At 39.8% G+C, this 12,848-nt stretch overlaps 1 protein-coding gene across 2 annotated transcripts in view; it reads right to left on the bottom strand.

Annotated features, from left to right (window-relative positions):
* Carnmt1 (carnosine N-methyltransferase 1) overlaps window positions 1-12,475 on the bottom strand; it is a 33,792-nt gene extending 21,317 nt beyond the window's left edge. Inside the window, exons 1-3 of one of the 2 annotated variants that reach the window (XR_007208786.1) lie at window positions 12,042-12,475; window positions 3,685-3,880; window positions 2,706-2,869 (exon numbers count right to left, since the gene is read on the bottom strand). Coding sequence is in view for 1 of the 2 variants with exons in the window: in XM_048332318.1 (XP_048188275.1) it covers window positions 2,706-2,869; window positions 3,685-3,880; window positions 12,042-12,292 (611 nt within the window). In the remaining variant the exon portion in view is untranslated. The remainder of the gene's footprint in view (window positions 1-2,705; window positions 2,870-3,684; window positions 3,881-12,041) is intronic. The other variant, XM_048332318.1, reaches the window with a different exon arrangement.
* Window positions 12,476-12,848: the final 373 nt, after the last annotated feature.

The raw sequence follows: 12,848 nt of genomic DNA, 5'->3' as shown, positions 1-12,848 counted from the left end.
TCTCAATAACAAGAGACAGAGCTAGTGTCTGATTTTGGTTGCCATATACAATTCCACATTAAAATGGACTAGTTTCCTGGTGAAACAGGCAACTTTTGAACTGAAGTTGGCAAGATACAAGGTTAGCATGAAATATCTACTCTTAAAAAGAAGGGCTTAAAGGATTGTCAATACCATTTTTTTTTTTTAAAGCATAATGAAGTTGGGTACCAGAGCTCACACCTATGGATGATCTCAGCTACTTGGAAGAAATGGGGGTTCAAAAGTCCAGCCTGGGCAAAGAAGTTTACAAGACCCTTAATCCATAGTTCAGCAACATGCTCATCACTCCAGCTACATATGTGGCTGAGATTTGAAGGTTAGTGGTTCCAGGCAAGCCCAGACAGAAAAGTTCACAGGACTCCATCTCAACAAAAAGAAGCTGGGCATGGTGGTGTATGATTGTGCTCTCACCTACAATGAGAAACTATAAAACTGGAAAATCAGGTCCACGCACATTCAAGAACAATCAGCAATGCCCTAAGGTGTTGTCATTGTGGCTTAGCAGTAAAGCATGTGCCAGGCACTGAGTTCAAAGCCCAGTACCACGAAATAATAATAATAACAATAATAATAACAACAACAACAACGAATTATGATCCATACAAGTAAAACAGGAACCATGAATCCTTCTTGGAAAGGAATAGTCAAGTGCATGTATATAGAAGGAGGAATCTTCTTTACAGAAAAATAGAGTCTACTATTTACAAAGTTAGAAAATCACCAATTCACAGGCGGCATAGAAGAGACTGTTTCATGCAAGAATTATCAATGGAGGATAATTCTAACAGGAAGAAGTATGAGAGGAAGCAGGATATTAGTTGCAGTCTAAATTGTCTTGTCAGAAATCACTTATAAGTTTAAAGAAGGAAAATAGTAGGTAAACAATGGAAAAGTCAAGAAACACCATAAATGATATGTGATGAAAATTACATTTTTCATTGGTGGATTAATACCATGTCTTCGATGTCTGGAAAAGAACATAGTACTCCCAAAAATAACTTCCTTGGGGGCTGGGAATATGGCCTAGTGGCAAGAGCGCTTGCCTCCTACACATGAAGCTCTCAGTTCGATTCCCCAGCACCACATATATGGAAAACGGCCAGAAGGGGCACTGTGGCTCAGGTGGCAGAGTGCTAGTCTTGAGCATAAAGAAGCCAGGGACAGTGCTCAGGCCCTGAGTCCAAGGCCCAGGACTGGCAAAAAATTTTAAAAAAAATAACTTCCTTGTATTGCTAAGAAAATGAATGCTACCAAATCAAAGAATGGAAAGGAACTGTTCTAGATTAAAGTCTGAGACATTGGCAATTAAATGCCACACTAGATGGAAAAGTAAATGCTACAAAGGACATTACAGGACAATTTATGAGGTCTGAATATATACTATTAGATTCCATACCAGTATTTAAGATAAAATTTTCTGAATTTGATAACTACAAGAAAATGCCTTTTTTCTTATGAATTAGTAAGTACTAAGCATTAAAAAATGTGATGAAAAAGAAATGTACTCATTACCTGATTCATGTAACTGTAACCCCTCTGTATATCACCTCTACAATAACAATATTTTTTAATAGTGTGATGAATAGAAACTGGCCATTCAAATAGCTTAAACAATGTATGCTTATACATGTGTAGTTACAGACACATATAAAGCAGGGAAAGGAAGGAAAAAGCACACATAATAAATGTGATAAAATGCCATAAATGAATTAAGTATATATTGGAGGTCTATACATTCCATGCAACTCAGCTATTATTTTGAAGTTATTTCAAAATAAAGTTGTTGTTTTTTAAAGAGACACACATGTACTGACATTTCTGGAATACAGGGGTTATGAATCTGGGACTGATACATTCCCCAAGGTGGATAAAATCCAATGGGTCTATGAAGGGAATGAAGAAAAAAATTATAGTTTAAATTCACTAACCTTTAACTGACACTATCTTCAATTATCAATGCAGGCAAGAAACGAACAGGCTAAACAATATCTGTGACTTTACTGCTAACAAAAATCACAATACTTTCACTTCAGATTGAGACTATCAGTTGTTGATAGTTTCAAAATAACATCTATACCATACTACTGAGCATTTTTGTAACTATACTTGCTGCTAGACCATATTTTATACCATACACTATAAAAATATATCACAAATTTAGTCTTTAAGTATTTGGGGTAAGTTTATTTCAAAATAACTGGTTTCTTTGTCCTTCTGTGCATTTCATTATATTTATTTGTGGATGCTATTCTGAAAAGCAGAACATGGGCTTCAGACTGCCCAGACTCCATGTCACAAAAAAATTATGAACATTTCTTGAGATAGAGGGGGTCTATATCCCAAGTATACCGTAATTTAACAAATTAAAACAGCTTTTTGTCTTGCCATATGTAAATTATAAAAAGATGCACTATCACTAATATTGAATATTCATTCTAACTCATTACTTCTTAATTTCTGATAAATTATCAGCATGAAAATTACTGTATGATATGAACTGTAACTTCACACAAAGTATCCAAAAACAAATGTAACACTCACACATGCAAAACATGCAGATACAGAGCAACTACAAAAATGAATCAATATTGTGAAATGTCTTATAAAGAAACAAAGTGCTTACACATCTTATGAAAAGTGGCTTAAAACAAGGTACTATTTACCATGTCTCTTTTGGAAAATTTTTTAAAATTTCTTTAATAATTGGTTGGTAGCAGGCATCCCTCTCTGCTTTCCCAGTTTCACTCCAGTCTCTGACAAACTGTTTCAATGTGGATTTTAACTTATCCATGTCAAATGTAGATGCTGGCATAATCTTTCCATTCCCCTGTGTAAAAGACAGAAATCAATTAGCTTCAGACAATCAATTTTGCATATGTTCCATTGGATATGTTACTAAGGGGTTATATAGGTGGTTTGGTGGAAAATGACTACCCTTTACCTCAATGGGGTTCAAGTGCAGCTGAGATACTAAATGCATAGTGGTAGTTTCACTTCTACCTTCAATAGATTAAAAGGTTCATTAATCATAAAACCTCCACATAATTAAGCAGTCTTTACTCAGAGGAGGATCAAAACTGAGCTGCTATGGAGACGAAACATTCTATCCTCTCTAAGAGGCAGAAGGTCCCTTCAGGTCACTTGATGGGGCAGTATGGAAAGGCTGAGGTGGGCCAACTGTAATTACCCTGTGGATACAAAGAGAACTTCAGTCTCCATGACTGCAGTCTCTTGAGGTTTAACTTAAAATAATTTCTTAAAGTATAAGATTATCCACGGATATAAGATGCTGAAAAATATGAGTTTAGCAAGGGAAATTTGTCATAGCTAGTAAGTGCTGTTACAAAAACGAAATCACTAATCCTATATACTAGAACATTTAAAACACAAGGTCAAAATGTCGATCACAATTCTGTTGATATTAAGAAAAAAAAAAAACACATAAAACCAGTGAGCAATACCAGCCACTGTGCCACACTGTTCTTATAGCCTCATCGAGTGACTGAACACACAAGTGAAAACATTGTCTGTGCAGTAAACGACCTGTGCATGACTACAGAGCTAAAATTCAGGAAGATAAAAGACCTCATAATATAAAAACTAACCCTAAAATTAAAACAAATAGAACAAATTTTCACATACATCTTCTCCATATTCTTTATTTTCAAACATATGTATGCAATCATTCACAATGGTCAGTAGTATTTCTTGATTATGATCAATGCATTTCCGGATCTTGTCCAAGTGGAGAGGAAACTGAGGAAGTAGTTTCTGTTGATTATCTGGCAGTGATCGAAACTGTCTTTCTGTTCGGTTCACTCGCTCATGCATACTGGTGCTAAAACATAAAAGGTGTTTTTAAATTGCAAAAGAATTCTCATCAGAGGACAACCTCATTTTAAGATTGTCTTGGTATATAATTACTCCCTTACAAGCTGGATACTGTTCTTCATTTACAATCTTTTGGCTTCCTAAGAGTAACAACTTAAGAGAGTTCTGTATGTTTTATTTTATTACAAATTCCTCTCAGAGCAGTGAAGCAAATGATGTCAGCAAAAACTGACATCTGCTTCAACTAGAAGGGGAAAAGAGAAAATATACCATTTCCTTAGGGTATATTTCATAAGTGAAACATTATTAACAGAGACAAGATGAGTGTGCCATTATATTTTCTGATTTTTATTTTCAAATTTTAGTTTTAGCACAATTAGTTGAACATCCTGGATTTCTTAACCATAAATTAAATCAGCAAAATGCTCCTGTAGAAATAATTATAATAGACTACATATAGCTCAAAGGTACTATTTGTCTAGCATGAATGAGGAACCCGAGTTTAATCCCCAGAATCATGAAAACAAGAAAAGCATGCTATAATTTAAAATAAACACAAAACTAACCAAAATCCAGCCAAGTTGAATTTTGAAAAATGAAAAAGATCTTACAGATTACAAAAGTATACTGAAATTCTGTAAGATTTCACATGTCGATATTCACAACTTGCATTCCAAAAGTTCCTAAGTAACTTTAATGGTATGACTGGGGACTACTTATAAAAAAAAAAAAGCACATAAAAGAAAATACCATTTCAAAAGTTAAATGTAGCCAGGCACCAGTTGTTCATACCTGTAATCTTAATTATTCAGGAGGATGAAGATGGGGGTTCAAAGCCAGACAGGCAGAAAAGTCCCCATGAGACACTTATCTCCAATTAACCACTAAAAAACTGGAAGTGGCTCTGTGGCTCAAGTGGTAGAGCGCTAGCCTTGAGCACAAAGAGGCTCAGGGACAGTGCCCAGGCCCTGAATTCAAGCCTTGCAACTAACAACAACAACAAAAAGTTAAATGTACATTCACATTATGTCATTTTTACTTCTATCATATGGGCAATGTTTTTGTGTGCGGTCCTAGGGGTTGAACTCTGGGCATGTGAACTGTCCTTAAGCTTTAGCGCTCTGGGCTCTCTACCACTTGAGCCACAGCTCTACTTCCGCTTTTTGGTTGTTAATTGGTAGATTCACATATTAGTACATTAATTTTGGGAAAAAAATTGCATAGCTTAATATGCTATCTGTCTAATGACATAAACTACATTCTTACATATATGTCCAAAGAACTCTTCAAGAGTTCCCACTAGCAAGAGGTATGATGGTACACACCTGTGGTCCCAGCTACATGGGAAGCAGAGGTATGGAACTAGGAAGATTGGGGTCTGAAGCATGTCCAGACAAAATCTCAAGACCCTGATAGAAAAATTGGCTGGAGGGCTGGGGATATGGCCTAGTGGCAAGAGTGCTTGCCTCGTATACATGAGGCCCTGGGTTCAATTCCCCAGCACCACATATACAGAAAACGGCCAGAAGTGGCACTGTGGCTCAAGTGGTAGAGTGCTAGCCTTGAGCATAAAGAAGCCAGGGACAGTGCTCAGGCCCTGAGTCCAAGCCCCAGGACTGGCCTAAAATAGAAAAGAAAAGAAAAGAAAAAAAAAGAAAAAAAAATTGGCTGGAGGAAAAAGACCTGGAGGAATGGTTCAAGTGTTAGCACTTGTTTTCTAGAAAGCAAAAGGCCTTGGATTTGAAAAAATATCAAACTGGTATTAATCCAGTGAAAACATGAACAATCTTCCTTATAGTACTGTTAGAAATAAACAACAGCAAATCTGGGATTGATAGATCTATCATCAGTAGATTGAAATTCTCAGTATAGTTATGTAATGGAATGTCGTGAAAAGTATAGATAGTGATATGGATAAAATCAACATTAATAGGTGTTGAAAACAGTAAAGTGAACACATGATGTTTATGTTGTTTAGGGAGTTAGCTGGTATGGAAAAATAAGAAAATGCAAATTCAGAAACATGCTTTTTATGAGGGGAAAAGAGATAGAGGGCTAGGATAGACATTTTTTTTCATTTTGTGCCGGGGCTGGGGTTTGAACTCAGTGGCTGGGCACTTTCCCTTGCTCAAGGGCGGCACTATCACTTGAGTCATAGGTTTACTTAGAGCTTTTTGCTGGTTAAGAGTCTCACAGGTTTTCCTGCCTGGGCTAGCTTTGAACTGGGATTCTCAGATCTCAGCCTGAGTAGCTACAATTACAGATGTGAGCTTAATAGGACCCAGCTTTTAAAAATAAAAAACTGGGCGATAGGGTCATAGACACTGTATCAACTACTTAAATTTAAATCTTAAATTTAAATTTAAATCTACAAATCTATGTATTCCTGTTCTTGGGCACTTACTCCATAATAAATGAAAATGAAAAATACTTTTGTTCACTTGATTGTCTAGATCTTTCTATTCACCCAAACAATTCTTTAATTTTTCCTTCTCTTATCAAATTAATCTCCAATTACTGAACAGTGATAAGGAAACTCAGAAAAAGGTCTTTAACAAAAACTTAAGCAAGCCATGACCACATTTCTAGAATCTTATCTTTTATGTTTAGTAGGAGGGATCTTAGGGGAACGTGAGATGATCAAGTTGTTAGTAGCTGCATTAATAACTGCTTTATTCTCCTTGGAGATAGTACAGAAGATAGTCTGACAGATCTGTACTGAAACCCAGGTTATATCACCTGTTTGCTATGTCATAGTCAAGGTCCCTTTCTTCCTCTGTGCCAAAACTGTCTTACATAAAATGCAGTAGTAAATAAAAAAATAATGATTATAGTAGGTACCATTATACTTCAGTCCACCCGCAGGTACATTGAAATCAGAAGGAATTAATGCATGTTAACACTTAGCCCTGTGGCTAATATATAAGTACTTAAAAAAAAAAAAAGGCGGGGGGGGAGGGAAAGGGGGAGGAGAGAGGGGGGTATGAGGGACAAGGTAACAAACAGTACAAGAAATGTATCCAGTGCCTAACGTATGAAACTGTAACCTCTCTGTACATCAGTTTGATAATAAAAATTTGGAAAAAAAAAAGAAATAAAAAAGGCATCTCTATGAAGTACGTTCACAGTTAAAACTAAACAGGAAAAATGCAGAAAAGTAAAAATACCCAGGGAAAGAGGGCTAACAGTCCTTCTAGAAGAAGCTAACCTTTCTGCATATTTTGTGTTAAAACAGTCATCTAGCACCTTGACAAATTCTCTTTGTATGCATGTAGAGTACAAAGCTATGGTGTGTATATACAAATTGGATTAAATCAAAGTAATAAACATATCGGTCACCTTACATACTTATCATTCACTCTTTTTGAATAAGTGACACAAAAAGAACCACTTATCCATTCTCTCTAGGCACGTCTCTGCCTATCCTTCCTACCCTCATTGTCTGTGGTAACTATCTTCCAACTCTCTATTCTAAAATGGTTTTAGATCCTATGTGAGAGAGAGAGAGAGAGAGAGAGAGAGAGAGAGAGAGAGAGAGAGAGAGAGAGAGCTATTTCTGAGCTACCTTACTTCATCTAGCACTTTTCTATTTAAAATGTGGTAGAGCAGCAGTGGGAAATCTCCCTTGAAGCAAAGATCCATATGTTACTGATAGGCCATCAAAATTTGAAAAGCATTTCCCAGATTGAAAGAAAGTTCTTAATACATTGTGGCTATATGGCTATTTAGCACTCCACCTGATGCAGCCATCAAAGTCTGAGATGCAAATTTGGTGATTTCATAATTATCAGAAGATTTCATCTTTGTGTTGTCATTTGTGGGGCTTGAACTCAAGGCCTGGGCACTGTCCCTGAGCTTTTTTCACTCAAGGCTAAACTTTCAGCTATAACACCACTTCCAGTTTTCTGGTGGTTAATTGGAGAGAAGAATCTCTGGGACTATCCTGCCCGGGCTGGATTTAAACCTCAGTCCTCAGATCTCAGCCTCCTGAGTAGCTAGGATTACAGGCATGAGCCACTGGTAGCTGGCCTAGGAAGTCATCTTTATTAGAAGAATTTTCTCAGACTGGAAAAAAAGTTCTCAAGTTTTACTAGTCATTATGATCAACTTTTTGTGTTAAAATTTGCTATGGTTTACAAGTTTCCATGATAATATTCACTATGGTAATTACAGAAGGTGGAAACCTAACCTAGCCATGGTATTTAAAAGCAGGAGGATTTAGGCGAGGTAATTATGTTGATTAGTCCTAGTCTCATGAGATTGTGGTCTCACAGAGGCACTAGCAAGCTCAGACCCTCTTACCACATGAAACCCCACACTTCCTTTGACACTTTGGACTCCCACCAGCAAGGGTATGACCTCTATGTCCACATGGCCTTGAATTTCCCAGCATTCAAAATCTAAAACCATGTATGTCTCTTTTCCTTATAAATATACTCAAGCCTGAACTACTCAAGTTATAGCAACAGGAAATGGCCTAGGATTATTGAGAAAAATTAGCATAATTTTTCCAAAAGTAGAATTACAAGGCCTGAAGGATAAGTATTTTTTTAAGGTTTGATACAAAATGACTTTCAGAAAGGCTGTTTGGGTTGATACTCTTGTTTATTTAAAGTAGCCTTAATAAATCAGTTTGTGGAGTTGAAATAACTTAAAGGTCAACATCAAATGTTAAATAAGCTAAGCTCATGCCTATAATCCTAGGTACTCAGGAGGCTGAGATATGAAGATCAAGGTTCAAAGCCAGGCAAGGCAGGAAAGTTCTGAGTAACCTCAAAATTACTCTACCTCTAATGCTTTTACCTCAGGACCTCCTGTGTTTCAAAGATCACTGGGAGACTTGCTACTAAGGAATACTGTTCCCGGATTCATGCTGTTCCTGGCCTAATTCTCCCATGCTGCCCACTGTCATTTCCAATCAAATGAATTCTTCTGTGAGTAAGTTGCACTGTCACTACTAAATCTCTATGTATCAACATAGGTAAAATGTCATAGAAATGTCCACATGTACTCTCAAGTTTCATATTCTGGTTCTCCATTTAGACTACTTACTACTATACCTTCAGGGAAGTTAAGGTGTGTTATGCCATCCACGGCTGTATACAAGTAAAGGAACTCTAAAGAGCAGGATGAAATGCATGCAGCATGATATCTAACACTTGGTTACTTAATGGTGTGGAAAGCTGCTGAGAACCCAAGAACATTCCTAAAATAGGTGGCATCTGAAAATAGCTCAGAGGTTTTTACAGTGTATGTTTATGGGTTCTGGATGCAACCCACAAACAAAAATGGTGGCATTTTACCAAACGAGAATATAATCAGATCTTTACTTATTATAAAGGAAATAACTTCCCCAGCCAAGAAATGCTGTGCTCTGACCCACTGGTTTTAAGTATCTTCATTATGGAACACAGACATATTTATTTCCCTACCTAATGCTAACATCTGCAAAGTTGTACAGTTGTTAAGACCTGACCTGGCCCTCGGGGCTGAATATTTACTGTCTGATCTTTTTAAGAAACTTTTCCTATTTGATTTAAAGGAATGTTTTACAAACATCAAACTCATTGGTTCTAAAGTAAGAAGAGACAACATCCTTAAATCAAATGGTATCTATTAACCCATGACCTTTAACCTAAATATTCTACATTTCACTAAAAGACATTTAGCAGTAAAACCAAACCCTCAAAACATTCAAGTACTTTAGAACATGGATATCCATGACAACTTACTTGAATGATTCCCGCACGGCAATAGTGGCTCACACCTGTAATCCTAACTACTCTGAAGTCTGAGATCTTTAGACTTTGGTTTCCAAGCCAACCCAGGCAAATACTAGAGACCCATCTCCAATTAACCAGCAAAGAGCTAGAACTGGAGGCACAGTTTACTTACATAGCAGGGCATCAGCCTTGAGCTTTTTCAGGGAATGTTAGATAGGCCCTGAGTTCAAACCTGGGGGGAAGGGGGAGATTCCTATCTACACAAGTCCAACACAGCACACACTAGCTGTGTGTGGGTACTGGACATTTAAATTTTGTGCCTAGGGAGGCTGGGCAATAGAAATTTAAATTTTACTGATTTTTAATGAATAGAAGCATGAATTTACACAGGTGTGATTTTTGGCTGAAGTACTGGACAGTACTGAAGAAATGCAATAATGCAGCGTGTTTCTGCTACACAACTTTCCATGCCCTTTACCTCTAATGTTTTGCATGCAAATTATTTTTCAGTTTTTTTTTATTATTATAAAAGTGATGTTCAGAGGGGTTGCAGTTACATAAGTCAGGTAAAGACTACATTTCTTTTTAGACAATGCATGTTTATTTCTAAAGCATATTTTTGATGGTATACTCTTTTCTGTTTCACCCAGTGACTACACAAAATAAAAATAAAATAAAAGGGATTGCTTTTTTATTTGCTTTAAGCAAATGAAAACTTGCCATAGTAGGCTGGTAGAGATCAAAGTATAGGAGAGTTTCACACCACTAGTACATGCACATAGCATGCTATCCTGACACACTCAAGGCTGGCCCAAGCCAAAGTTTCCCTCACCCAATAATTGCAACTTTAAATTGGTCCTAATATATTAGAACCGGGTACAGTTCTACACATTTAACTAATGTGACTATATTCTCAAGTTCCAAAACTCTTCCTAGATTTTCCTGCACCTAACATTCAGCTCTTTATTTCACTGTTTGGTTTTTCCAGGCACAATTCTTGCATCAAACTCAATTTTCTCACTTTTTGCCTTTCTTCTTCGGTTGCTACTAAATCTGAAGAAATAAAATGTCCAAATTGCTCACTCCATTTTGGACAATGGAAGTACTCCAGCCTCCATGGTCCTTCTTCCAAAATTTAATAAATTATTTCAGTAAGATATATGCATTTCGCTACTTTTTTTTTTTGTCACAAGCTAGGTACATATAGCTCCGTGGTAAACCACAATAAGTACAACGACTGGAGCTGGGAGGAAAAAAAAAAACTCCTTCACAAATGTAACTAAATCCTAAACTTTTGAACCTACACTAAGTTTCTAAATTCCAAACAGTAACAAGCTAGTTTAACCATTCGCCAAAAATTGACAATTTGGGAGGGCATTCTCTATCATGTTTTTTGTTGTTGTTGTTGTTGTTGTTAAAAATAGACCTCCAACCATATCTGCCAAGCACTGGTGACACACAAATAAAGCTCGTTTCTGCCCTTGAAGAGGTCACAGCGGAGCAACAGATTTTATATATGTCAACCACCATAGTACAAACGAAATGAACATTTTTAAAGTTAGCATAAAGTACCAAAGTCCCCAGTTTGGGGGGGGGGAAGGTTTACGTACACAGGAGGTCATTTCTCTCTGGTTCTAACTCAAGGCTGAAAACAAGGTGACTCTCCTACTCCTTACATAAGTGTGTTATCTTCTGCTTAAAATTCAGTTGACTTTTCAAGATCTTGAAACAGTAATCTTATGGCTTAATTACTGGAACACCTGACAAGAAACATTAAAGCGAGGAAGTAGTTTGCATGTGAAACAAAAGAACCTATCATTAGTTACCTAACACGGGAAGAGAATTGGACATGAACGTGCCGACTAAAAAAAATCTGTCTTTCTTTTAGGAACTGGCAAATTGTTGGAATAACCCGGACCACTTCGGTCCTAAATCATTCACCAACTCAGCACCACTAAGCGGCACCACTCAATCGCTCACCACCAGGGATGCAAGTCTGATCGATCACAGGGCCAGAATGTGTGTGTGTGTGTGTGTGTGTGTGTGTGCGTGCGTGTGTCCTGACAACAGCTACAGCTTGGGGGATGTCGGTCCTACAGAATCCCACGTGTGGGTTAACTTGAGCCCTCCGGAGCTTCAGTTCGGAAGACATCGATAACAAAACACCCATCACCCTCAGCACTGGGGGAATGTTCCTTTGCTTTTTTAGCCTCGTCCTCTTCTTGCCTAAAAGTTGGAATAGCACTTCGGTCACTCTCAACGCCAAACCTCCCAGGGAAGAGGCTGGAAAGCAGGAGTGCCAATGCGCTCCGGAGGTCAGAAGACACGAGGCGGGGCTGCAGAGGGACGGCGCGGCGCACACGCGGTGTGTGCAGGGCTGGGGCGGTACGCGAGGGCCGCGGCCGGGGCCAGGGCGGGCGGGGGGACCCGCCGCGGGCTCCTTACCCATAGTAGCGGAAGGCATTAATGATCTTCCAGAAGTGCTCGCGCTCCAGCCTCTCCTCCTCCTCCTCCGTGCTGCGCGTGGCCGCCGCCGCCGCCGCCGCCGAAACCGCCGCGGCCGAGCCCATGCGCCCAGCGGAGAACTGCACTTCCACCTCCTCGGCCCCGCCGCGCCCGCTGCCGCCCCCGCCGCCCCCGCCGCCGCCCTCCGGCAGCTGGGAGGCGGGCGGCGGAACTCGCCGCCGTCGCTGCATCGCCGCCACGGCCCGGGGCCTGGCCCGCTTGCGTCTCGTCGCGACGGAAAGCGTGGTGGCGGCTGTTCGGCCTGCCTTTAAACCGCGCCCGCCGCCGCCCACAGGCCCCCAGCTCGCGGCACGCCCCGCCCCCGCCGCCCTCAGGCCTCCATCCGCGCCCGGCTCCGCCAGGTCTCCGAGACTCCGGGAGTAGGCGCGCGTGCGCGTGCGCGGGCCCGGGAACGACGCGGAGCCGCCGCCGCTAGAGCTCATTTGCTGTCCGGCCTCCGCGACGGCGCGATGACGTTAGATGACGCGTCCACGGGGGCAGGGCTCTAGTGGCCAGGTGGACGAGTGCGGGGAGGAGCTCCTTGGTGGGGCGGAGCTTGCGCCGTTGGCACCTGTGGGGCCAGGTGGGCGGGTTTAGGGGCCCGCCGGTGTGCGATCTTGCGACCCGAGAGTCCATGCAGGATAAGGAAGGGAAGAGCATCTGGAAAAGAAGTTGATTTCGGCGACTGCACTCGGGATCTTTATTTTCAGAAGTTCTAAAAAGGTCTTGCTTATGTTTCAGTTCACT

This window comes from Perognathus longimembris, chromosome 1 (assembly GCF_023159225.1).
Source record: "Perognathus longimembris pacificus isolate PPM17 chromosome 1, ASM2315922v1, whole genome shotgun sequence".
NCBI classification, from domain to species: domain Eukaryota; kingdom Metazoa; phylum Chordata; class Mammalia; order Rodentia; family Heteromyidae; genus Perognathus; species Perognathus longimembris.
Note: the sequence above shows the minus strand (reverse complement) of the source record. Positions and strands in the feature narration are given on the sequence as shown.